Source organism: Delphinapterus leucas, chromosome 16 (assembly GCF_059928025.1).
Source record: "Delphinapterus leucas isolate spDelLeu-1000000601 "Yukka" chromosome 16, BTC_Dleu_Yukka2, whole genome shotgun sequence".
Lineage (NCBI taxonomy): Eukaryota > Metazoa > Chordata > Mammalia > Artiodactyla > Monodontidae > Delphinapterus > Delphinapterus leucas.
Window position 1 is genome coordinate 78,190,116 of NC_143144.1, and position 25,375 is coordinate 78,215,490.

At 43.1% G+C, this 25,375-nt stretch overlaps 3 protein-coding genes across 7 annotated transcripts in view; 1 reads left to right on the forward strand and 2 right to left on the reverse strand.

Moving 5' to 3' along the window:
- Positions 1-22,968, reverse strand: part of C16H10orf120 (chromosome 16 C10orf120 homolog) — a 56,650-nt gene extending 33,682 nt beyond the window's left edge. For 2 of the 5 annotated variants that reach the window (XM_089898306.1, XM_089898305.1), the window contains exon 1: positions 21,498-22,914. The gene's annotated coding sequence lies outside the window, so the exon portion shown is untranslated. Of the gene's footprint in view, positions 1-21,497 lie in introns of all 5 variants that reach the window. The other 3 variants (XM_089898307.1, XM_089898304.1, XM_089898303.1) reach the window with 3 other exon arrangements.
- On the reverse strand, positions 250-21,503 carry FAM24B (family with sequence similarity 24 member B). The gene is made up of 3 exons (XM_089898310.1): positions 6,733-21,503; positions 5,928-6,048; positions 250-4,817 (listed from the first exon to the last, which is right to left on the reverse strand). Exons 1-3 carry the CDS (start codon positions 6,812-6,814, stop codon positions 4,634-4,636), a joined length of 387 nt encoding a protein of 128 aa, XP_089754436.1. The 5' UTR covers positions 6,815-21,503; the 3' UTR covers positions 250-4,633.
- Positions 21,730-25,375, forward strand: part of LOC111172232 (ATPase PAAT-like) — a 58,366-nt gene continuing 54,720 nt past the window's right edge. Inside the window, exons 1-3 of the mRNA XM_089898301.1 lie at positions 21,730-22,061; positions 22,839-23,042; positions 23,867-23,939. Coding sequence (XP_089754427.1) covers positions 21,898-22,061; positions 22,839-23,042; positions 23,867-23,939 — 441 coding nt within the window. The 5' untranslated portion in view covers positions 21,730-21,897. The remainder of the gene's footprint in view (positions 22,062-22,838; positions 23,043-23,866; positions 23,940-25,375) is intronic.

The following is a 25,375-nucleotide window of genomic DNA, read 5'->3' on the forward strand; positions in this document are numbered from 1 at the left end:
ATGAGACACTTAACGACAATCACGACAACCCCTCAGGACTGCTCTGTGAGCTACCACGCACTTAGTCTGTTTCCCAGATGTTCAAAGCATTACAGGAAACCTGAAAAGCACGCAAAGAAAGATTAGCATATTCCCACACGCTCCCAGAAAAGAAGGGCAGCACCCACTTAATCTAATCTTTTTATACCTTAACAGAAAGAGGCCTGCACTAGGCTCAGTACCCTCAAAGTTGTCTTTAAAGAAACAGACTTGGACACAGCCAGATTTTTTTGTCTTTGTTTTTCAATAAATATTCAGTAACTACATTAATGCATATATGTGGAATCCAAAAAAACTGGTATAGACGGTCTTATTTACACAGGAGAAATAGAGACACAGACGTAGAGAACAAACGTATGGATATCAAAGAGGAAGGGGGGTGGGGGGGTGGGATGAACTGGGAGATTGGGATTGACATATATACACTATTGATACTATGTATAAAATAGATAACTAATGAGAACCTACTGTATGGCACAGGGAACTCTACTCAGTGCTCTGTGGTGATCTAAATGGGAAGGCAATCCAAAAAAGAAGGGACATATGTATACATATAGCTGATTCACTTTGCTGTACAGTAGAAACTAACACAACATTGTAAAGCAACTATACTCCAATAAAAATTTTTTAGAAATATTCGGTAACAATATTTAAAATATGAGCCCTCAAGCCCAGGGTATCGTTCCCATCTTTGTCAATAAATAGCATGTGTGAGATGAGAATACAGTATTGTCAAGTCCCCCAGGGAGGAGGCAGGGTTTGGTGGGGCCTGGGAGTGAACCCCAAATTCCTGAGAGGTGAAAATCTGACAAGGGACCCAAGGAGGGACACTGCCTCTAAAGGGAGACATGTCAGTTTGGTTACAAACATGCCCTTCACCAACAACTGTCTTGGTAAAAGTAAGTTTCCTGCTGATACGTAGTGGAAGCTGATGGTATGTGATGACCGGTCAATTTGATGAAGATGGCAATCTTCGTATCTAAAGTGTATTATCTCTCATGAGGAGCTTCATTCTCAATCACACGAAACAATGATTTTAGCATCTGGCATCTATTTCATGCAAGTGCTTCAGATGAAAAAGGGAATTTTCCCAAGTAACCAAGAGCTGCTAGAGTTTCCACTTTGAAAAGTTCGTCTGCCCATTAACTGGTACCTATCCAAATCTTGTTGAGAAAGTGGGAGGGTAACAGTTTCCAAAATTAGCATCTTATGGCTTTTAGCAAATCCCTAATGTGAAAAGTGTTGACAATGAATGGACTGAATTTTTAAGAATAAATAAATAAGGGTCCAATGAACTTCCATTTCAGGTACTCTGGGTGTAGTTCAGTGGATGGGAGCCAGGAAGCTGCCCTTTCCAAAAGCACCCAGGTGATTCTTAGGAATGATGAAGTTTGCAAACCAAGGCCGCTGTTCAGCATCTTATGCCCCATGGATCAAAATGCACTTAACAGGGAAAAGCGTGCAACCCGGAAACTCCAATGGGTGCAGAAAAAAAACAGCCCAAGAGAAGCCTGCTCCCTCTAGCCAAAGGACCAGCAGCAAAGGGGCAGCCAGCCAATTCAGAAAACTTTTAGGCAATAACCTCCTGCTCTAAACACCATAGGTAAAACTATGCCCCACCCCCAGCCCAGGCAGCAAAGGTGAAGTAGGGAGCCTAGACTTCCACCTGCTCTCCGTGCCCCACACCCATCTCATCCCCTGTCCTCCCCTCCCTTCCCTTCCCCAGGGTGATGTCAGAAAAGGCAGAGTGAAGAGCTGGGACTTTCATCACCTCCAGGCAGCAAGGAGGGCCACCCTGCACCCCCAAGTCAGGTGGAGGCCAGGTGGGGAGCTTGGACTTCCAGCTCCACCCATCAGGTCTGAGGCACCCCTTTGAGTCTGCTAAGACTAAAGAAAAAACAACATTGATATATTATCATATGCTGATAGTGCATTGTACAGCTCGATAGCTGCACTACAAAGGTTTTTTTATTCCTGGTTATATGATTTTACACTCTCTAGTGAGTCACAGTATTTGACAGTTTTCTTCGTATTACACTATGGCACCCGACGCACCTCTGAATACACCCCTTGCATGGCCACCAGTGGATGTTTAGTCAGTTCCTGACAGAGGGATGACTGATGGGCCAGTGACCAGATAATTTTTCAGCGCTGTTTTTAAATACTTAATTTGATTTGCCCATTCTAAGTAAGTTCTTAAGTGTTTTCACATTGGGTTAGAAAAGATCTTATTCGTTATATGAACGAATGCAGAGGAGATTCACCTGCATGGCCACTGGGGCAAGTATTTGGAAGATCTACATGGAAATATTAAGAAGAAAATGGGGGAAATCTGTTTTGATTTGGAGCTGGAATTCAATCAGGCCCCTAAGAACTTGTTCGCTGAGGGCAGAGATGCTGTTGTATCCATGGTGTATCCCCAGCATACTGTATACTCATACACAGGAGTAAAGAGAGGGCCTCTGGGCATCAGGAATGTGGCTCCTGTTTGGCAGCCCCCAGCCACCAGGCTCAGAGAGGTTAAGAAACTTCTCCAGTGGCACTAGCTTGTGAAAGGCAGAGTTGGATTGGAACCAACTGTGTCCAGTTCTAAAGCCCCTGTGTTACACTCTGTCCGTACTGCCAACCAGAGGGGTTTGTCTCAAAGACCTCTTACTCCATCTTGCCTTCCTCAAGGACCCTGCGATGCCTGGACTTACGGCATATTCCCCACATTTGGAACACACTTGTGCAGGGCCTCCCAGGTGCTGGGCACTGAGCTGCCCACTGGGTGGGGTTCAGAGGGAAATTGGACGTGCTCAGGGGCTTGCTGGCGACAAGAGAAAATAGAACTGCATTTGAACTCCTAAGAAGGGGCAGAAAGCAGTAGGTGCCAGGAGAGGGAGGAAGTGCTCCAGGAACTCAAGAAGGACGTGTCACGTCCGGCTGGAAGGCAGGTTCCAGGGAAGGTGCAGCCTTGAATTTGCCTCTTGAAACTCTTACTGAGATTGGGGACACTCACCCTCCATCGAGTTTCCCAGACATTCCAAGGGCTACTGTGTGAGAGCAGCTCCAGCTCCCACATCCCTCTGGCAAATTTCACGAGCACTAAAGCGCTGAATACTCCCTCATCAGCCAAGCCCTCCACTGAGGACTGAAACTCAGCCAGGAGGTGGCCTCTTCCAAATGCTTAGTCCTACCATTGTTCTCTCCCTGTTAGCCTAGAGATAGTAGCCGTTTCCTTCATTATTTCCTGTTACCCTTTCCATCCCTTTTAGCAGGTAACCAACCACCTGTTATGAGTCAATTCTTTACCTTGAGTAAAACACATGATGCTCACTAAGCAAGGGTTTTGTTAATGAAAGAACAAATTGCGGGGACTTGCTGATGGCGCAGTGGTTAAGAATCTGCCTGCCAAGGCAGGGGACACGGGTTCGAGCCCTGGTCTGGGAAGATCCCACATGCTGCGGAGCAACTAAGTCCGTGCACCACAACTACTGAGCCTGCACTCTAGAGCCCGCGGGCCACAACTACTGAGCCCTCATGCCACAACTACTGAAGCCCGTGCACCTAGAGCCCGTGCTCCGCAACAAGAGAAGCCACCGCAATGAGAAGCCTGTGCACCGCAACAAAAAGTAGTCCCTGCTCGCCGCAACTAGAGAAAGCCCACGCGCAGCAATGAAGACCCAATGCAGCCAAAAAATAAATAAATAAAAATAAATTAAATATGTGCTATCAACATTTCAAATGTTTTTTTTTTTTTAAAAAAAGAACAAATTGTGGTTACAAATGGAGAGTCTATGGTTAAAAGGGGGTTCCAGAGGTTCAGAGGAAAGAGCAGGAACAGAAGGGAGCAGACGAGCAGGAGTGACAGGGGGTGCACCCTCCTGCCTACTGCTGAGACCAGGAGGATCTGGGCTTCACCATTCAGCGGGAGGTTCCTGTTTGCAGTTAAAGACACTGACAGCTGAGTCAGCAATAATCAGCGTTAAAGTGATCCAAAAAGAAGAAAAAAATCTGCTTCTGAAGCTCTGGAGGATAGCAGGAGGAGGAATCTCAGGTTTTTAAAGTGTCCTTTTGACACCACAGAGCTCAACCCCATGATTGCACATATCAGGCAACCTCAACCCAGAGGTAGCCCATCTGGCTGTTCTCCCTCTGGGATGAATGGAGTTTCCCTCCAGGGCAGTATAACAACTGCCCATGGTAGAGTAGCTGGATGAGAGTGAATGAAGCCCTTAGAAGGAGGAGGGCCGACCGTGGGAAGTTTAGCAGGGTCTGAAACTAGAAACACTCTAAGGTCAATATTTTTTTTCTGGGGTTGGATATATAGGTGTGTTTTCTACTCTAACTCTCCTTATATTGCAGTACAACTTTATAAGCTAGTTGCCCCAAGTCCCAAAGTGGGTACTACACAAATTTAAGTACTTTTATAACTAACAACAACAACACTGGAGGCAGAGAGGATTATTTTCAATATTTCAGTTATTCAAAAGTACATAAATATGTTACATAGCACATGATATAATGTAAACGGTATAAAACTTGACTTGAATAATAAAACATTCTACTAATAAAGAAATATTGCTCACAAAGATATTTGTGCCCACCCAAGTCAGAGTCCCTCGTTTGCATCACAGAAGCACGGTGGCAGGGCATCAAAGCCAGCATACAAGTTACATTCATCACAGCATTGGAGGTTGGGATAAGACCCAGTGGTGATGGCCGCAGTGACCTTGTCCTGGGTGACCATGGCTGGATTATCTTTTAAGGCTGAAGAAATAGGTACCTTTGGAACTCTTAAGAAAAGACATACACAGAGCATAGGATTAGAATTTTTCTTCTCAGTCCATTTGTTACAACTTGTCAGAGGTATCTCAGAAGCTTAGGACTGGAGCCAATGAAACACATGACACCAGCCCAAGACTAAAGTGCTCTGCCCCCATCCCAAGTTCCTGTCTAATCCCTTTCTCTCCTAAGATTGCCAGAAATGTAAAATCAGGTTACAGCAAATAAGGGAGTGTGAATTGCAAGTGCGGGTCACGAGATGATCACTGCAAGTCCTCCAAGTGCAGAGCATGACAGGTGCCAAAGTCAGCCGTCCCCTGAGTGCTGGGATTCACCTTCCAGCACACAGGCCTAAGTTCCCTAGAATGGGAAAACCACTGCTTTTTTGTTTGTTTTTTCTCTCCATTATTAGATAAGGAATCTGAGACATGGAAAAACACAGTGCCTTGATCAAACACATACAAGCAGAGGAGGAGCTGTAAATAAAAGGCAGGTCATTGAAAGCTTGATGCAGGACTCTGTTCAACAACTTATGCTGCCTCCTTGGAACGTTAATGAATGGGAACACCACTGCTTCTGGCAACCAATCTCTCCCATATTTGAAGGTTCCTTTCCCCAAAATCTAATGCTCACTTTTCTGATCTACACTCCCTTGTTAGGCAAACCCCAGGATCTTCACACAACTCAGCTTCCCCAAAGTCCTATAGGCCCACCTCACTGTCCCCAAGGCCAAGGACACACTGAGAGCTCCCCAACTCAGGCAAGAGAAGATCAACTCAGCCCGTCCTCTGAGTGAACACAGGCAGAGAGACTCATTCACACAGTCTTCAGTCTGCAGTGTGTGGAATTAGCCAGCTGAGGGTAAACTCAATGAGGCCAAGTAACAGCAAAGCAGCACAGAGCCACCTGGCTGAGAACATTCTACTTATGAGCTCAGAGCCCCAAACAGGAAGGTGAAGAAACCAAGATTCTACACGCACTGCCTTTGTCGTCTCAAACCCTCCCGCTGTTCCTGACCTCACCCGGGGTGCGGCCATGGGGCAAGGAATGACCCTACTCAAGCACAGAACCGCAGGATCCCATCTGAGGGAGTGTTAGCCACTCTTACCCACATCACTCACTTCAATGCGTTGGCTACTTTGTAGTAAAGACAGATGACAGCAGCCATCAGCACAAGCACAGCCAAAAGGATACCGCCACCAATGCAGAACATAATTATCGTGTTAACTTGGGAAGCTTCACCTAGGCAGAGAAGTGCAGGCAAGCGGTGAATGTGGCTTCCCTCCCCACAGCCACCTAGCAACCTCAATATGCTTCCTTCAGTGGAGGAAGAATGAACCCAAACCACAGATCCTTATGCGTGTAAAACACAAATGAGTCTTCCTAGGGGGGGCCCAGGACCCTAAGCTGGCCCAGAGATGGGGGAAAGGGTTCATTTCTAAATGAGATGGGACTGAAATGCAAAGTCCAGAGAGAAGGAAGGAAAGAAAGTGGGAAGAATCTTTTTCTCTCTTTCACATGCAGTAAAGTGCAGCTGTAAATAACCAGCCTGCACTCGAGCAAATGGTTTTATTCCCAAACACCTGGGCCTCCTGAAATAAGTTCCCTTTCAGAGTCAGAATTAAACCCTTCCCTGTACATCAGGCTTAAAAATCTTCTATGGCAATTATTAAGGGAATGACTTTTTTTAAATGTTATGTTCAAAAATACTAAGAATATACTAATCTATTTTGTGATATGTGTTTCAGGAAAAGGAAGCTTTCAATTCTCCCTCTGACAACTGCCATTTTTCCTCCTAAATGCTAAATCTTTCCAGGAAGCCCCATTTGTGTGGAATAAGCAATTTGTTTAATCTGACTCCCTGAAACTGGGGAAAAGTGAGCCAGAAGAGAAGAATAAACAATCCAACTGCCAAAGCATACTTACGAGTATCTAAGTCGCCAAAGCTGGATAAATGCTGACAGTTTAAAAAAATTACAATTAAAATCAACTTTAGGGAACAGTACATCTTATCAGGAATTTCTCAAACCCTTAATTTGAGAAAGAAAATTCTACTTATCCTTGTTAGGAGTAATTGAGATATAAGCATGCAGAGCTCGCTTTTAGAAGCACAGTCTCCACCAGTGCGACCAGAATGGACAACCACTGTCCAGCTCCAACTTATAGGCCTATCAGGCCTTAGGCTGTGTGACATCAACTCTTTGGACACCAGCTCTCTTTCATGGAGTTCTGAATTCCATTCCATGTTCAGATTTATTTTAGCACCAATGGAAATGTGAATGCCCAAATACTATTTTAAATCATTTAATTTCAATCTCACCTTTTCAGGTTTTGTTTCTCTCAGAGGACCATTTAAGGTTTGACTGTTAATCAAAAGCAAATTTGGGATTTCAACAAAATAAAAAGACAGTGATGTGGGGAGGCTAATATCTAAAAATACTCATATCTAAAAGTACAGTCATAGAAGGCTGGTTAGACTTTATGTTTTAGTAACACAATGAAATAGTATGTACTTGTAGCTTTGAACAGGATTTGGATATAGGTTCATTGACTTCAGAATATTATCATAATTTATAGTTAAGACAAAAAGATTTCAAAAAGCAATTTGAAGAGGATATCTGTTTTAAATCGGGTTTCTGTGATTTCAAGGTACTCACACCAGCAAAGCTGGTTCCATTAAATGAGGGAATTACTTTAACTACAAAGGGTTATTCCTTGCTGCTCTGGCCAAACCCTGGGTGAGGTTACAAACTGCAGGGGAGATATAACCCAAAATGGTGGCATAAGATCTCTGAAAATTCTCTTCTCTGTAAAAGCAATGAAAAATCTGGCAAAAAAAGAAATTGTCAGAATCAGGTTTTTCTGACTCTGGATACTAACTATAAGCTTTCAGCAGCTCAGGAAACATTTATTTAAGAACAACTGAATCTCAGTATTGAACAGCATGCTTTGTGGCACTGTTCCATCATCCACTCTCCAGCTCCATGGTAGTCTTATTTTCAACAGCCTAGATTCCAACGCAGCCACCAGAGGGAGCAGAATAGAGGTAGAGCCCTTTCAGAGTCTCATTCCCAAAGAACTGTCATTATCTGACTCATCTGCTGGTTTTCTGGAAGACGTCACTTGCTTGCAAAGCTATCTGCATTTGACCTAACTTGGAGTCCACTCAGTGCAAAAAAGTCTTCTCCTCACAAAACTTTTGGCAAAACTTTTGACAAAATGTTTTAACTTCCTGGCTCTCTGAGGCATTGGATTATTTGCGGCAACTGACAGACTAGTCAAAAAGCTTAAAGGAAAAGCTGGTAAATTAGATGTCCATAGGGGTTCTGAACAGCTCTGACATATCCGTAGGAGTCTAGAAGTCCACGCACATGTATAGAGCCGTGTGCATGCAGGGTTGTGAGCATGCTCAAGAAAGACATGAGATGGCCCTGTGCATTCAACCCCGGCTGACCGTGAAGCTTTTCCCAAGCAGGAAGTGAAGGCAAAGGCAGAGTTTTCAACTGCTTGGCTGATACTGTTGAAGACATGCCCCAGTAGGCACACAGAGCCCCTCATGAAAGACTGGGAGGTATACTGGTTCCAGGCATTTAAGGTAATCTTAAATGCTTAGTAGCCAATCATTAGCTAACTACTAAGCTAATCAGTAGAGACTTCAGTGTCCACACACAATAAAGAATACAGACTTCACAATGAATTAGTTGAGAAAAGTCACTAAACAAACAACAACAACAAACCTTGGAGAATGGGGAGAACCTGATTTCTAGAGTTGCCATGTTATATTATTTTTTCTTGCTTTTTTTTGGCCATGGTGTGTGGCTTGCAGGATCTCAGTGCCCCAACCAGGGACTGAACCCAGGCTATGATAGTGAACGCCTGGAATCCTAACCACTAGGCCACCAGGGAACTCTTTATTATCTATATTATTTTAAATGTGCAGTTCTCAACAAAAGAATGTAAGATATGCAAAGGAACAAGAAAGTATGGCCCATAAAAAGGGGGAGGAGGGAAGCAATCAATAAAAGCTTTCCCTGGGGGAGGGGGATAAATTGGGAGATTGGGACTGATATATACACACTACCTTATATAAAATAGATAACTAATAAGAACCTGTGGTACAGCACAGGGAACTCTACTCAATACTCTGTAATGGCCTATATGGGAAAAGAAATCTAAAAAAAAAAAAAGAAAAGAAAAGAAAAAAGAGTGGATATATGTATATGTCTAACTGATTCACTTTGCTGTACACCTGAAACACAACACTGTACATCAACTATACTCCAATAAAAATTAAAAAAAAAAACTTTCCCTGAAGAAGCCCAGACGTTGGCTCTACTAGAAAAAGACTTTAAATCAGCTATTTTAAACATGTCCAAAGTAAAACTTCTTTTTATTTTAATATTAATTAATTAATTTGGCTGCACTGGGTCTTAGTTGCAGCACACGGGATCTTCATTGCCGCGTGCAGGATCTTTTAGTTGTAGCATGTGGGCTCTTAGTTGAGGCATGAGGGATCTAATTCCATGACCAGGGATCGAACCCAGGAGCCCTGCATTGGGGGCGTGGAATCTTAACCACTGGACAACCAGGGAAATCCCCAAAGTAAACCACTTCTAAAGAACTAAAGGAAAGTATGAGAATAATGTCTCCAATAGAGAATATCAATAGAGAGAGAAATTATTTTTTAAAAGAACCAAATGGAAATTCTGGAGTTGGAAAGTACAATAACAAAAAAAAAATCACTGGAGGGGCTTAACAACAGATTTGAACAGGGAGAAGAAAGTGAAGACAGGTCAATTGAGATTATCCAGTCTAAGAAACCGAAAGAAAAAATAAATAAAAATAATCATGGACCTTCCAATTTCCATTCCAAAATGTAAACAGCTCGGGAACTGTCATCCTCAAAACAAGAAAAAAAAAATGGAACAAATTGAAAATCAACAAGTCTTCTTAAGTTAACAAGAGAATTGAAGTCACATGGAAAACAGCCACCCCCAAAAGTTAAGAGACAGGTGAATACAGAGAATCATGGCATACAGCACACCAGGAGAAGAAGTCACTGCTGGAGCCAGCAATGGGTAGGAACAATTAAATAGTAATTGATGAATTACTGAATGAGGACTAGCTTAAGAGAGAAAACAAACAAAACAAAACAAAAACAACAAAACAAAACCAAAAACCTCCTGGAGGCTCAGTTTTGTTTTGTTTTGTTTTTGGTGGTGGGGGGCACACTTTCATGATTGTTACCTCTAGGAACTCAATTAGGTTCTTATGGTAAAGACTGAAGAAAAAACCCCTCGTGCTTTGGTCTCCAATGACACCACGTTGGAGGTGGCTTTATTACTGCTGGGAGATAGAGTCTTGAATTTCCACTAGGCTTCTGGTATCACTGCATCAGTTAGGTGGAACAGTGCCTCATCTCCACCAGATGAGGGCGGAAGTCCAGACTTCCCAAGGTCTCCACTGACACCACAGGGGCTGGGAAGGGATGCAGGTCTCAGCTCTACTCAGGCTTCTCGGGCACTAACCTGGAGAGAGGGGGTTGGGACACCTCTTTAGAGCCTGGTGATAATGGAAGTCTAGTTTCTGCATGTAGTCTCTGCTGTGGGGGACAGAAAGGGGAGGAGAAGTGAGACCAGTTTTTTCTGTGGCATTTGGCTGGAACACAGCAGTTATTTCCTTCTTTCTAGGCTGCCTGTTTCCTGGTCCTTTGGCTAGAAACAGCAGGCTTTTGTTGGGCTTTTTTTGTCTGCACCCACTGGTGTTTCCAGGTTGCCAGCTTCTTCGGCTCCAAGTCTGGAAATATGAAGTGAAAACAAAATCCAGGGGACTCACCACCACGTTTCCTTGGATCTCAAGGTTACTAAGCTTGTCTGTTTTCGTCTCTCCATCTGTCAGAGTCTTATGTTTGTTTTATATGTTCACGGTTTTTAGTTGCAGTTAGTGGGAAGCATAAGGAAAGGTACATCTACTCCATCTTACCAGAAGCAGAAGTCTCTCATGTGGGAAATTTTGACATCAACCCTCTACTTAATGACCAAAGCCACTGTGCCAATCCCGCTTGTCCGACCCTGAGAGTGAATGCCTCCTTAAATTGTGCACCCCAGGCACCTCACGTGTGTCATCCTAGACTGGGCCCTGTCATCTCATCATAGCTTATCTTTCCAGCCTCATTCCCCACTGCATTTCCCCACACCTAATGGATTTTCATGCCTGAGTTTTGGCTAGATGGCTCTCCAGTCTCTCTCCTCCTCTATCAGCTGAAATACTAATCCTGCAAAGCTTCACTAAAATGCCATCTCATCTGTAAACTTTTCACTGATTCCCATCTGCCCCCCACCCCATGTTAATTGCTCCTTTCCCTCTGTATCATGACCTTTGTTTGTACCTCTCCGAAAATTTGACTTGTTTGCCTTAAGGTTTTCCAGCTCCTGCTTTAACTCTGAACAGACATTTGTCTTGAGTAAAGGAACCTACTATGCTCACACTCACTGAACCCAGTACTTTGAGTTAAATTAACTGTGGGTTTCCTTCGACTTTTTATCTCACTCAAAAATGTTTTATTTTTCCAAGTTTCTTTTCTATTCCTTCCTATTGAAGCAGTAACGATTCTGAGGGACACAGTCTTGAATATGGTAAGTCACGATTAAGGAGGCAGGCTATGTTGACTTTCTTTACAGAGCTGACCACTTCATCTCTTGGTTTCCTTCTATTCCTGTAGTTACTTGACTGTTGAGTTACTTGATGACTCTGTACGTTTAAAGTGTGCTTTTGCAAGGTATAAGTTCCATGAGGAACGAACTCTGGATCCCCAAGTATCAAAAAGAGAGCCTAGAATCCATTAGGTGCTAGCACATGTCATGGGCGATGACTCAAATATGAATTTTATCAATCTGGTAACACCTTTCCCCACCTGAGCCTCTAAATTCAGACAGAGCAATAAATTCAGACATAGCAGTAAGCCCTGACCAGTATTATTTCATTTATTGATAAGGATATTTCACATTGTGTTACCAACATTAAACTATTGGCCTGACCATTTCTAACGTGTTTTAGTAACAGCTTTCTAGAGATGACTAGGAGGAAATAACTAAAACCTCTGTTTGGCAGATGAGGAAACTGAAGCTCAGAGAACAAATGACTCCCTTGGATCACTTAGCAAGTCACTGGCAGGACTGGAACTAGGGCCTGGTTCTGTGATCTTTCCCTCCAGCCCCTGTCCTCCCAGGTCCAACACCTTTCCAGCCCCCTGCCTTCTGAAATGGTTTGAAATGATATGTTGTTTCCTATTTCCAGTCCCCCCAAGTCTATTATCCAGAGACTTTGATTTTGACTCTGAGCTGAAAGATGGGCAAAGAAATCCAGCTGCATTTCATTTAGGGAAAGGGGCTGGTTATTATCATTATGTTTTCAACCTAAGAGCTATCTCACTGGCAATTCACATGGCATGACTAGTCAAGAGTACTCGGACTGATGGGGACCAGGGGCCGTGTGTTCCAGATGACAAAAGGTAAGCAGTGGCTGTATTCAGAATCAGTGAGCTGAACGCTGTGATGTGATTACAGGGGCTTGTTTTCTCTCTGTGGGAAATTCTTTGTAATTCACACTCAAGGCCTTTTACCCAGGTCAGTTATTTTGCCAAGTGCCCATCCTGTGACTAACACCTGGGTCAGCTGGTTGCACACCCTCATACCTGCAAATTGTATCTATGGTGGCAGAAAGCAGCCCAGATGCCAGTCTACTGGGAGTAACCCTGTGAGGCCCCCTTACGTGGCCCAAGTTCCAGCTCTGTGCCCCTTCCACAGCTCCTTCTGCTCCGCTCCTGGGATTCTCAGCTTTACCTTCAGACACCTGCGTGGCTGAGGGCCTTGCTCATGCTGCATCATCCTGTCCACAAACAAGATGACGGTTATATTAATGAGCAATGGAGGAGTCCAAGACCAGGGAGTTTTTGGTGCAACATATTTTTCCATGAGGTAAAAATTAACTCGTGTAGATTTTTCCATTCAATTTTTTGTTTAATTCATTTTAATTTAGCTTAAGGATAAATGTTTATTGAACTCCTACTATGTGTCAACACTGTTTTAAGATGGGGATAACAGTAGTGCCAAAAAAAAAAAAAAATCAGCAGCCTTCTCCCTGTATCTTCATGTGTTCCTTTCTCTGTGTTTGTGCCAATCTCTTCTTATAAGAACACCAGTCTTATTGGATTATGGCCCAACCTAATGCCCTCATTTTAACTCGATTACCTCTTTAAAGGCCCTATTTTCAAATACATAATATTCTGAGATACTGGGGGTGAGGACTTCAACAAGTGAATTGGGAGAGAGGGAGCACAATTCAGCCCCAAACAGATATTTTCATGGGTAATTGACCTCCTTTATCATTTGAAATCCAAAGCTGTTGTCAGGTGAAGTAACTCTTCTTGCATGGCTACCCTGAGACTCTTGCAATTCCCTTGCCCACGTTAATACCTGAGAGGTAAATCATTTAAATAGGCCATTTTCATCCAAATATGGGTAAAGCAAGACTTAGCGTCTCCCCAGTTCCCACATCACCACTTTCACATTCTTAAAGATAGTTCCATGCCACGTATTAGACAATTAACCCAGAATTTTAGTTTTCTGCTCATTCTGACAGGGTCTCTCCAAATGCCCTCCGAAGACACATTTCCAAGGTGGTTTTGAGGAAGAACCACAAGCGTGGACAAACCTGAATTCTTATCCTACCTTAGTCACTCTATAACTTTAGCTAAGTGACTTAACATCACTTGACTTCAGTTTTCTAGTCTGTAAAATGGGGATATCACAGCCTACTTCATACTATGGCATGATGATATTCTGGACATGAAGCACCTGGCACAGGCTTGGCATACAAGAGGTGCCCAGTAAATGCTAAATCTCAATTTCCTCTTCCCTTGTTCTTCCCATGCTCTGATCTCTCTCCTCTACTTAAAACAGCAAAAATATTTTGTATTGCCCCTAATAACATCACCATTCCAGAATATTTGGAAGCCCCTCTTCTCTTTTATTTCCTAGTTTGAGAGTCAAATGGAGGTCACTTCAATAACATTTAATTAAGATAATAATATAGTGGTTCTCAAAGTGTGCCTGAGGCCAGCAGCATCAGGAGCCGTATCTGGAACTTGTTAGACATGCAAATTCTCAGGCCTCAGCTCAGAACTTCTGAGTCAGAAACTCTGTAGTGGGACCCAGCCATCTGTGTTTCATCAAGCCCTCTAGCTCACTGGAATGCAAGCTTATTTAAAGAACCACTGATCTATGTTTAAGAACATGGACCCTGGAGCCAAGAGTGCTAAGATTTGATTCCTCTTCCACTTTTCATTACTATGTAACTGTGTCTTAAGTGACTTCTCTGGTCATCAATTTTCACATCTACTGAATTGTAAGGCTTGTAAGACTCCCTATCCAATAAACCATTAATGTCTCTGTGTCGCCGTCTCCGGGCTCTTTCTTCAGTCTCTCGGCTGGGCAATTACAAGGTCTGCAGGTCTGGAGGGCACAGCCTAACAACCACGCAGCTAATGTTGAAGTGTACTTATGTCCTCACAAAGTAAGCCACCAAAATTGATTTCTCCTTCCTGGAGCCCTTGGGGAGAAAAGCATTTATGATTTCTCTATGTAAAGAAAGATGAGTTTGGGACTTCCCTGGCGGTCCAGTGGTTAAGATCCCACATGCCACACAGCCAAAGGGGGAAAAAAAAAAGAAGAAGAATTTACTAGAAGATTCTTTAACTGCATTAAAAAAAAATCTGTAATGAAACCTAACTTGTGATTTGTAATCACCACATATAAAAAAACAATCATTTTCTTTTATTTTTACTTTTGGGCCGCACCACGTGGCATGTGGGATCCTAGTTCCCCGACCAGGGATCAAACCCGTGCCCCCTGCCTTGGAAACATGGAATCTTATCTACTGGACCACCAGGGAAGTCCCCCCATTTTATTTTTCTTTCTTATTTTTGGCTGAAGGGTAATGCCTTGAAGATAAGGGCTTTTAAATTATTTACTTACTTAAAATCAACTCTTATCATAAGAGTAATACATGTCTGCTACAGAAAAATAAGAAAGCAAAGACAATTAAAAGAAAAGAATTCCGTAATCCAATCTACTTATGGAAAATAGCTGTTAACAACTTCACATATATATATATATAAAAAATCATGGGTATCTTTCCTACAAATATGCCTCAATTAAAGAATTAACTTTGGGGCTTCCCTGGTGGCACAGTGGTTGGGAGTCCGCCTGCCAATGCAGGGGACACAGGTTCGTGCCCCGGTCCGGGAGGATCCCACATGCCGTGGAGCGGCTGGGCCCGTGGGCCATGGCCACTGAACCTGCGCGTTTGGAGCCTGTGCTCCGCAGCGGGACAGGCCACAGCAGTGAGAGGCCGGCGTACAGCAAAAAAAAAAAAAAAAGAATTAACTTTGGAGTAATCCTTTGTATGGGTTGTATGGGTTTACAAATGTGTGTTCTCTTTAATATTTTACAATAATGAGCATGCCATAATTAACACTTTGATACACAAGTTTATGCATATATCTGATTATTTCATAAAGATGAATTCTTAGAACTAGAATTACCAGGTCAAGTTCCACATATTTATATAGTGTCGAACTGCTCTGAAGAAATGTGGTACTAACATAATCTTCCACTTAAGAGTATATAACAGAAAATGTTTCTCCATATTATGTCCAGCAGTGGATAATTTAGTTTTAAAATTTCTGGCTGTGGCCTTTTGAAAGGAGAACTTAACTGATTTCATTTGAAACCCTGGTTAAATTTTTTTTTCCCTCAGCCTCAGTCAAATTCATTTGTCAAACATGGTAAAATGAAAAGGGGCAAAGGGACAAGGCTTCTTAACGCCTCCATCATGGCAAATGGCTTGGCAGCTCTGAGGGCCAGCAGTCTTATAATTCTGGTCTCTCACACCATCTGATGAATAAGTTTGCTGCTGGCCTCCAGGGATACATATCAATTCCAGCCATATAAAGATGTATGTGAGAATACCGCAGCTGTATGACTGGTTTATTATCAGCAATTCCCAAAAAGGGAGTGTTCCCTTTACCCCACTCGTTCACAGAAGGTTTATAGAGAGTACTATAACTAAAGCCCTTCACTGGGGTATCTCAATACACAGCACAGAGTAGGCACTGAGTAATTAATTACTTGTGGAATTGATAAGACATTCCTGCTTTGCAGTTCTGTTTGTTAAGATCATAAATGAGTTGATTAAACCTTCTCTGCTCTTCCCCCAAAATGCAAATTCTTAAGAGTCAAAGGACTGACCTGGATGAAGGTAAGTAGCAGGGCACTGTCACACACTCATAAGACAGGGGGAGACCCGACTGATTCTGCTGGTAAAGATAAAACAATCCACTTCTAGATTCAGACAGTTTATTATTTACAAAGACAGTGAAAGATGTGCCAAATCCCTGTTCCACACTCCAAAAAGGATGAGGCCAAAGCAAGAGAGGCTGAATGCCTGCAGTGCAAGTTGTGGAGTATTTCGATGCTGAGGAGTCAGTTCTAGCCTGTAGCTAAGTGGTTTTATATTCTGAAGTTTTATTTTGGAGGGGGGAAAGGGGCGGGGAGGGGGCAAGGCAGAAAGCCTCAGAACTCATCAGAATCCAGAGACAATGAGAAACTGTCTCAGGACAACCTCCCAGAGAAGGAAGTGACAGAAGGTCCTATAACGATTCCTTACAAGCCTCTCATCGTCTCTGGATCTAGGAGGAATACAAAGCATTCTGCCAAAACTCAGAATAGCCTTTGCTTGCATGGCCTATGTGGAAAGGTGCAAGGATGCCAAGACACAATGACAGTGGGATTGTTTTCTTAATTTCTCTTTAATAGTACAAATTGTAATAGTACAAAGTTAACAGTACAGAATAGTAAAAATTCTTTTTAGTACAAATTCCATTTGTAAGTACAAGCCCACTGTTTAGTATGGTCCATGAGCTAAGAATGGTTGAGCTAAAATTCAAAATAATATTTCATGACATGGAAATTACATGAAATTCAAATGTCAGTGTCCATAAAGATTTTGGAACACGGTGATACTTGTTTGTTTAGAAGTTGTCTATTTTTGCTTTCATGCTACAACAGCAGAATTGAGTAGTGTCAACAGAAAGTAGCCCACAAAGCTTAAAAGATTATCTGGCCCTTTAAAAAGTTGGCTAATCCCTATCTAGCACCAGATATATCTTCTCAAATTGCTACACCTCCTCCTTTAATTTCTATTCAACCTGTTCTTTTGTTGTGATTTTAAACCAGCTGTCTCATATATACACTACTATGTATAAAATAGATAAATAATGAGAACCTACTATATAGCACAGGGAACTCTACTCAAGGCTGTGTGGTGACCTAAATGGGAAGGAAATCTAAAAAAGAGGGGATATGTCAATATGTATACATATAACTGATTCACTTTGCTGTACAGCAGAAACTAGCACAACATTGTAAAGCAAATATACTCCAATAAAAACTAAAAAAATAAAAAACCAGCTTCATATACATATGAAAAAATAAATAAATAAATAAACCAGCTGTCTCAAGTCCCAAAGTGGATAATATAAAAACTTTTTAAATAAAAAAGTAAAAGAAACGTCACCAGAAAAGGATACAAGAGTCAAAGAAATTTCTTCCATAATTGCATATTTACTGAAAAATACATCAGAGGTAACGTAAACATGACCTTCTAAAGCAAATGAAGAAATAAGAATATACTTTAACTGAAATTCTAAAAAATTTTACTAAAAAGAAATTAAATGTAAACCATAAAGATATTATGAAGATACCTGTTCCCAGCATTTCCAGGTTAGACTCCTTCACTTTGGTCACAGAAGCATGTCAGGAGGTAATGGAGCCTGGCGTAGACAGTACATCCTTCACACAAATGAATTGTGGCAGGGGGTGGCACAAGGGAGTTCACCTGTATTTGGTGAACTGCCACAGTATTATTCTCTAAGGCTACATAACAAGTATCTAACAACTAAAGGGTTAGGAGATATCAGATTTTTCAGGATTATCTTCTTCCAAACTCTGTTATATGCCTTTTGTGTCAAAGTTATTGCTTTCAATATTTTTCTTCAATGCTCTAAAGATATATTTTTTAAAATTAGATTTGTGGAGTTTTTTCTAAGTCCATTTGTTACATTCATCAGGGGGTTCTGTCTGGAAGTTTTCTACTGAGGCAAATCATACCATGTGACCTCTCTCAATTCCTATCCAATCCCTTCCTCCCCTGTTCTATAAAATGCAATGAGGCTAAAATAAATCAAGGAGAACAAACTGCAAACTTGTCACCATATTGCCACTTTCTGATCTCGTCAGTGACTAACCAACTAGACCTTAAAGGCTTAAAAGGTGCCTATATTCTACCATACCCTAAGATAGTGGTGGGAAGATGGACAGTAATAGAAGCTCTTAATCTTTCTGTGTCATGGAGAAACTTAGTCTGGTGAATCCTATGGACCCTTTCAGAATAATACATTTAAGTATTTAACATAAAATACATAGGATTACAAATGAAGTCAAGCAAATTGAAATCATCACAAAATATTTTAAAAACCAAATATAATATAGTAATATATGTGCTTCTTTACAATTAGATTCAATGCCCAGAATACTGATGGGTCTAATAACTACCACACACAAATCATGGCATTGTAGAGTTCATTATATAACTATATGTATTTGTCAAAAGGCAAAGAATTATACACTAAAATTTGTGACTCTTTATGTTGACTATACCTTAATGAAGTTGACTTATAAAAATAAAAATTTACAGTGGTAGTCTAATAACGATAAGTTTGAGGTTTTGATAAAATTTTGAGACAGCTCTAAGAAAACTGTGATGTGAAAATGTCATTTATTTTAGTGACAAGGCGACAGGTGTTTCTAAGTCTACTAATTCTACTGTGGCTAGTTTTACTAATCATTAAACTGTTACATTTCAGTAGGAGGTTAACAAAAATAAAGATGGGAATATCTTTCCCAATTTGGGTTGAGGGCCCCCATGAAATATATACACGGAATGTATACACACAGTACACAGAAGGTAGTGAGGCTAGAGAGTAGGGAGACTACTTGCAGAGCAGAGATACACAGAGTATCTGTGGACATAGCTGAGGATAAGCAGCCCTTAGGAATCAGAAGGGTCTGCACGCCATAGTCACGCCTCCTGCTTACTTACTCTCACGAGGACATCCAGTCCTCAACTTGTATACAGCCAGCCCAAGAATTCTCCAACAGTAAAGAACCAAGGGAAGTTACAGAGGTCTACTTCCAAGCTCCCAAGTTCTTCATGGGCATGACGTTCCCCTGTATCACAGGTGCTAGCTTTGCCATGGCAACACCAAGCATGCTGCCAAACACCGGGCTACAACTAGGAATGGATCCTCCTGGTTCAGTCTAGGACCATATCCTTCCCCCAAACCCCAACGTCCCATAGTCCAGTAGAGTCAGTGGAAACAATGGGCATAAAAGTGACGCGGGGGGGTGTTGGGCCAACAAGGAAGGGCTTCTATTGTTATCCCTATCAATTCCATACAAAAACCCTCTACCAGGTGTAAAATACTTCCTAATTTCCATAAGTATATACATGGTAGGAAACACAAATGTGACAATTATTTTATAAAGTCCCAAACCACAAGAGAATTATAGTATCTAAAAAGTATCGTTCAGAGGAATTAGTGATTAATTCTGTAGCACAGTGGAGGTCTGTACTTGCTTTTGAATATGAACAGAATTTTCCCTGCTATCCAAAAGGAAAAGCATTGCAGATAGAGGGAAAAGCATGTGCAAAGGTGGAGGAGAATGGGAGGCAGGCAGGAGTAAGAGTACCAAAGGCTTTGTATGCCATGCTAATGAGTGACGTGACTCAGTCTGGCGCAGCAAACACCAGAAGGAGCAGAGGGCAATGCAGAGGATGAAATGGAGGTAATTAAAATGAAGGTTCGGGAATTTCCTGGCAGTCCCGTGATTAGGACTCCCCGCTTTCACCGCCGGCGCCCGGGTTCGAGCCCTGGTCGGGGAACTAAGGTCCTGCAAGCCGTGTGGTGCGGCCAAAAAAAAAAAAGGCTAAAAGACCAATAAAGAAAATCCTGGAACTTTTCAGCTGAAAGTCAGTGCTGGAAAACAGAAAAGGCAGAGATGGAGAAAAAGAGGAAAGTTTTCCTTAAAAAAAAAAAAAAAAGGAGGGGGGAAATCAAGACAGTGATTTATTGGATATATGGGAATAAAAGAGGGGGGACCACAGAAGTCTTTAGTTTTCTGACCTATGGTCTTTCAGCTTTATTTAAGGAAGCCAACATCCAGTTGTTAATATTGATCTTGCACGTAAATTGCAGATTGGTATTTCTGAAGAAGAGCCAATTTTCCTTCGGGCTGTGCAAACAGTCTAACATGGATCAAAGTTACCTTACGACCACAAGAGGCAGGACATACATGACAAATACACTGCTTACCGTTAAGTCTGGGGGACTAATCTTTGCAATCATTAAAACCAGAACATTTACAGTTAAGGACTTTTAACTTTATAAATTCTGTACCTATCAAATCTGTGGTAGGTTTCTCTTTCAATCTTCCTAAGTCCATCTAACAAACACTCTGGATAATTACTTATAGAAAAATACATTAATAATTTTTCTAGCACCACTCCACAAGTACGTACAAAGAAGGCCAAAGAGCACTGCATTCTCATTAGGTAAATATCCCAACATAACAACTCAGATGAAAACTTAAGAAAAATAAAATAAATATTACTTTGCCCGGAAAACCCATAGTAGGAAGTACTAAGACAAAATTAATGTGAGGAAAGATTTCTTTTTCTTTCTTTCTTTTTTTTTCTTTTTTTGGCCACGCCACACGGCTTCTGGGATCTTAGTGCCCCGGCCCGGGATGGAACCCAGGCCACCGCAGTGAAAGCACCGAGTTCTAACCACTGGACATCCAGGGAATTGCCGTAGCAGAGTTCGATGTCTATTTCCTACACAGAACACCACCAGAGCTACAGAAGTGACGGGCCAAATTTGCAGAATGCTGACATTACAAGTGTATTTTACTCTACTTTGCACTTCTTCACAAGGTGCGGTTGAAAGGGGGAGAAAGGCATCATAGGCCTTCCTATCCCGGGGGCCTCTGGAAAGAGCCACCCGCTCCCACTTCCTCGGACCCAAAGCATCAGGGTCTTTCAGCTCCAGCTCGCATTCTGCTCCACCGCAGACCCGAGGCCGCCGTCCTGCTCGCTCTTCCCGCGGCCGGGAGAGCAGACCCCAACCCCCTTCGGGCCCAGGCCTTTCTCCACCTTCCACCCGGCCCGGGGGACACGAGGGCGGCCCGGGCCACCTGACAGGGCGAAGCGCCAGGGCCACAGACCCTCCTCAGACGCCACCCGCCCCGGCCCCACACCAAGGGCGACACCGTCCCAACCTCCTCCTCAGCTAAAGCCGAACGACCGGCACCCACCTGACACCCTCGGAGGAGAGAGCGCGTGTGCGGAGCGGGCTGAGGACTTTCTGAAAAGCCAACTCCACCGCCCGGCCGGCGCGTCCCCAGCCCCCCGCACCCCACCGCAGTCCGCGGAAAGGCTCGGCGTCCGCGACACAGACAGCAAGGGTCGGGACGAGGTCCTTCAGGTCTCGAGAGCCACGACACCACACCTACCTCACGACGTACTCTCCTCACCGGACCGACCCTGCGGGTAGGTCCAGCCACGGGCATCCACACATCTCCGGGGCCAACGTCAAACTACCACTGGGTTCCCACGCGCACCGCATCGCGCCTGCGCACAGCCCAGCAGCTGGACAGGCTGTCAGTGCGCATGCGCCGGACTCCAGCTCTCCCCCACACCCCGCAGATTTTGAACCCTCCGCCCAAACCGGCCGGCGCGCGCATGCGGGTTTACGGTAGCTGGTCTCTCCCCACCCCGGCGAGAAGCTGCGGCTCTGGGGTTTGCAGCCGGACGAGGCGGAAGTCGCTCTGTTCCTTCACAGTCCCTCAGTCTGGCGGAAATTAAAGAGCTGTAAGAGAGGTTCCGGAGCTGGCCTGGCGTGTAGGTGGCCAGATGGAGACCGAGACCGCACACCCGCCACTGACCCGCCGCCCGCCGCTGGCCTCTTCCTGGGATGCCGCGTGCGGAGTCCTGGCCCAGAGTCTCCATCTCACCCGATCTGGTCTCGGCGCCCGGGACGCCGACTGGGAGGAGCTGCTGGCGCCGCCTGCCACCGGGTGCGCCGGGCCGGCGGGGACTGGGGTTGTGCTCGGTGCCAGCCACGCCCCTGGAGGAGCCGAGATGGGAGGCGGGGGGCGTGAGGGTAGAGGGTCTGGACCCGGAGCCGAGCCGGTGACGGGTCTGTGCGGGCGGCGAGGGCAAGGAGGCAGGACCCGGGTGGCGGGAGGGTGGGGGCGGGCCCGCGGGAAAGAGGAGGCGACTCCGGCGTGAGCGTCGGGCGCAGGGGACGGGGGGCAGGTGACCTGAAGACTCGGCTTTATACCCCCTTCCCCCTTGTGTCCGTCACGTCGGCTCCTGAGGCCCCCTGTCGGGATAAGAACCGCCTTTCTGTCCCGAAACAAAAACCTCCTGTCGACCAAAAGAGGCATTAAAAAAAAATCCAGATGTCGAAAATCTTCCTCAGCTTAGTTTTGAAAATGGCACACTTTGGTCCTTTATTCCATTCTGCACCCCGCCCCACCCCCACTTCTGAACTGTTTTTTAATTTACACTAGCTGCCCAGTACATATATTTCATTAACTGGACAGGCAGTTATAGGAGGTCGCTTAGAATGTATTACAGAAGTCAAGGGAAAAGAGAGTGGAGAGCCCTCACCTCTAAAGCATCATTTCCTTGGGAATTCTGTATTGAGCATTTCGTCAGTGCTTTGCAAGGCGCTTGGACTCCAAATGCAAATGTAAATGAGTAGGATAACATGTCAACCCCTGTGGCCCATTAAGTGGGTTAATGACAGTGTTCAGAGAACTGTATAATATTCTTCATTTTCTTTTCAGCCAGGATCTGGTGATTTTGAAAAGGAACGTGAACAGCCAAGATGAAAACCCCTGCTTCCTTTACCTGAGATGTGACCCTCCTGGAGGTGAAGAAATCGTTTCTATTGGCATTTTAAGTTCAGCAAGAAATATGGAAGTATACTCAGGAGAGGAGTACTGTGGAACCAGTAGGGGCAAGAATGTTTGTAATGTTCTGGATAACAGGTTTGTGATGTATGCGTGTGGAAGCGTTCTTCTGAAGTAGTGTTTTATTTTCTTGAGCTTTTGTGAAATTTATTGATTCTCTGACCTTGGTGCCAGATACTAGGGGAGAGAAGATAAAAACATACCAGCAGACATAAATGTTTAGACCTTTAGGGATCTTAAAGACAGTCTAGATCAGCCTAGTTGTTTTTATAAACGTGGAAATTGAGAGCTAGTGGAAGAGAGAGTAGTTGATAAAAGATCATAGCTAGTTAGTGGAAGACTATGATCAGATGAAGTTCTGGTAAGTGTTTCTTGTCTGTTTTCTTTAACTCACAGCGATCTGTTTTCCAAAAATTAAGTTGTCTATCAGTCTGGAACTTTGAACATTTTCCTGTAGGAAACTCTTTACACATAGTGCGTGAGCCCCACACTGTGCCATACCAGTATACTTATTTAACCCATTTTTATACTTCTTGATTTTTTTTTCTAATTTCTTACAAAGATTCTGACCTAATCTCTCCTTAATATGAATCAAAATACGAAGTGTTTTATATACCGTGCATGTTGGACATAATGGGTATGTTATTGAGCTTTACAGTGTCCTCTGTGCTGCGTGAGAATACATTTGATATCTAATTTCATTTTCTCATATAGCTTGTAAGTGGCAAATGTTGTCTTTGTAGTCAGTGCACTTCAGTAGGAAGTCCCAGCTGTTTATCCCTCACAAGGAAAACTGAATCTCAGGATTTAAATATTGTCCTGGAAACCTTTATTTTAAAATGTAACTATGAAAAGTGATAGTGTGTGAAATTTTTTATAAGTTAATTCCTTTTTATTTTTAGTGAACATGAAAAGATTATTTTGTACAAAAAATATCTAAAATTGGAGTCTTCCACACATGCTTGTAAAATAAAGGTAAGTCATTCCTAAATGTCATTTAGTCATTCCTAAGCTAATTTAAAAACTACAGTTGTCTTCCTATTATATATACTTATTTTCTGTAGGTTTGGTAATGTAGTTAGTCCAACTTGGTCCCTGGTTTTAGTTCAGAAATACTTAGTAAACATGTAAAAAGAAATTCTTTTCTAAAAAATTGTCAACATTTTTCTGTTAAAATTTGACCATTTATTAGCTGTGGTTGTAACCAAAAGTGGTGTCCAGCTGCTCGCCACTCAAAAGCCAATAAAGAGGCACTGTTGGTGGACAGGAAAGTTTGCTTTGTTTTGGATGTCGGCAACAGCAGGGGTGGGGCGTTGGGGGTGCCGGACTCCTGTCTGAAGGCCGACTCCTCCCACTGACCATCATGGGGCAAGAGCTTTTATAGACAGAGGGAGCGGGCTGCATGCAGAAACAGCACAGCCACCTCTGACAGTCATCTTGAAATGGGTCATGTGGTGGCCTGACCAGCATCATCTTCATTGTTCTTCAGTTCCAGGGTTGGTTTATTCCCTTTTCCTTGAGGCCAGTTCTCGGAATTGTGGCAACTTCTGTCGTGGCTACAGTCTGGTCATCATGTAGTTAACTTCCTCCACCTAGTGAGGGTTCCAGTATCTATAAGACAGCTCGCAGGATGTGGCTCAGAATATGATCTATAGCCCTTGAGGAGGAACTAAAGGTCCTTGACTATGCTTAATGACTATTATTATTTGGTCTCCTTTGACTGTTTTCCTTTGTTTCTGCAGTTTCTCACTTGTCTGATTAAACTTATTCTTTGGCTAAAGTTTTTCCACAGACCAAAGGCAGGCTGAGGACAAGGGGGGCAAGGACCATAGGGTCCTGCTCCATTTCCTAGTCATGTCATGTACTGTTGTTAGTACAGCAGTATAGTACTTTTGAGCCTTAAAAAACTGAGTTAAAAACATTTTTTATCTTTATTTAAAACTTAGGTGCCAAGAAAACCGCAAGCAGTTTTGGTCCCCAAATCTAGAAGGATAGAACACAATCAGGGAGGATTCAGACATGGGTACCACAAAGTTAAAGGAGTTTGGATTGGTGCCTTCAGCCTGAAAAATATTATTAAGGTGAACTTTACTAAGGTCATCAGATCTAAGGAAATGGTACTGAGCTGGAAATTGAAAGCCCTATTTTTTTTTAAATTTTTATTGGAGTAGAGTTGATTTACAATGTTGTGTTAGTTTCAGGTGTACAGCAAAGTGAATCAGTTATACATATATCCACTCTTTTTTGCATAAGCCCTGACTGTTAAATGAGCGCTCTTGCTGACTAACACAATAACCTTGGGCAAGTTCCTTCACCTTTTTTGACCTACCTTATGGGTAATATTAGGGAACTGAAGAAAATTCTTGGATTGATTATTTTTAATTTCTCAAATTCTGTGCTGATCATTACTT

Coding starts and splice junctions, on each gene's coding strand:
- FAM24B (XM_089898310.1), bottom strand. CDS start 6,814: ATGTACTGTTCCCTAAAGTTGATTTTAATTGTAATTTTTTTAAACTGT. Junction 6,049..6,732: donor CTTTGGCGACTTAGATACTC/GTAAGTATGCTT, acceptor TTCTCTGCCTAG/GTGAAGCTTCCCAAGTTAAC. Junction 4,818..5,927: donor AAAGTAGCCAACGCATTGAA/GTGAGTGATGTG, acceptor TCTTTTCTTAAG/AGTTCCAAAGGTACCTATTT.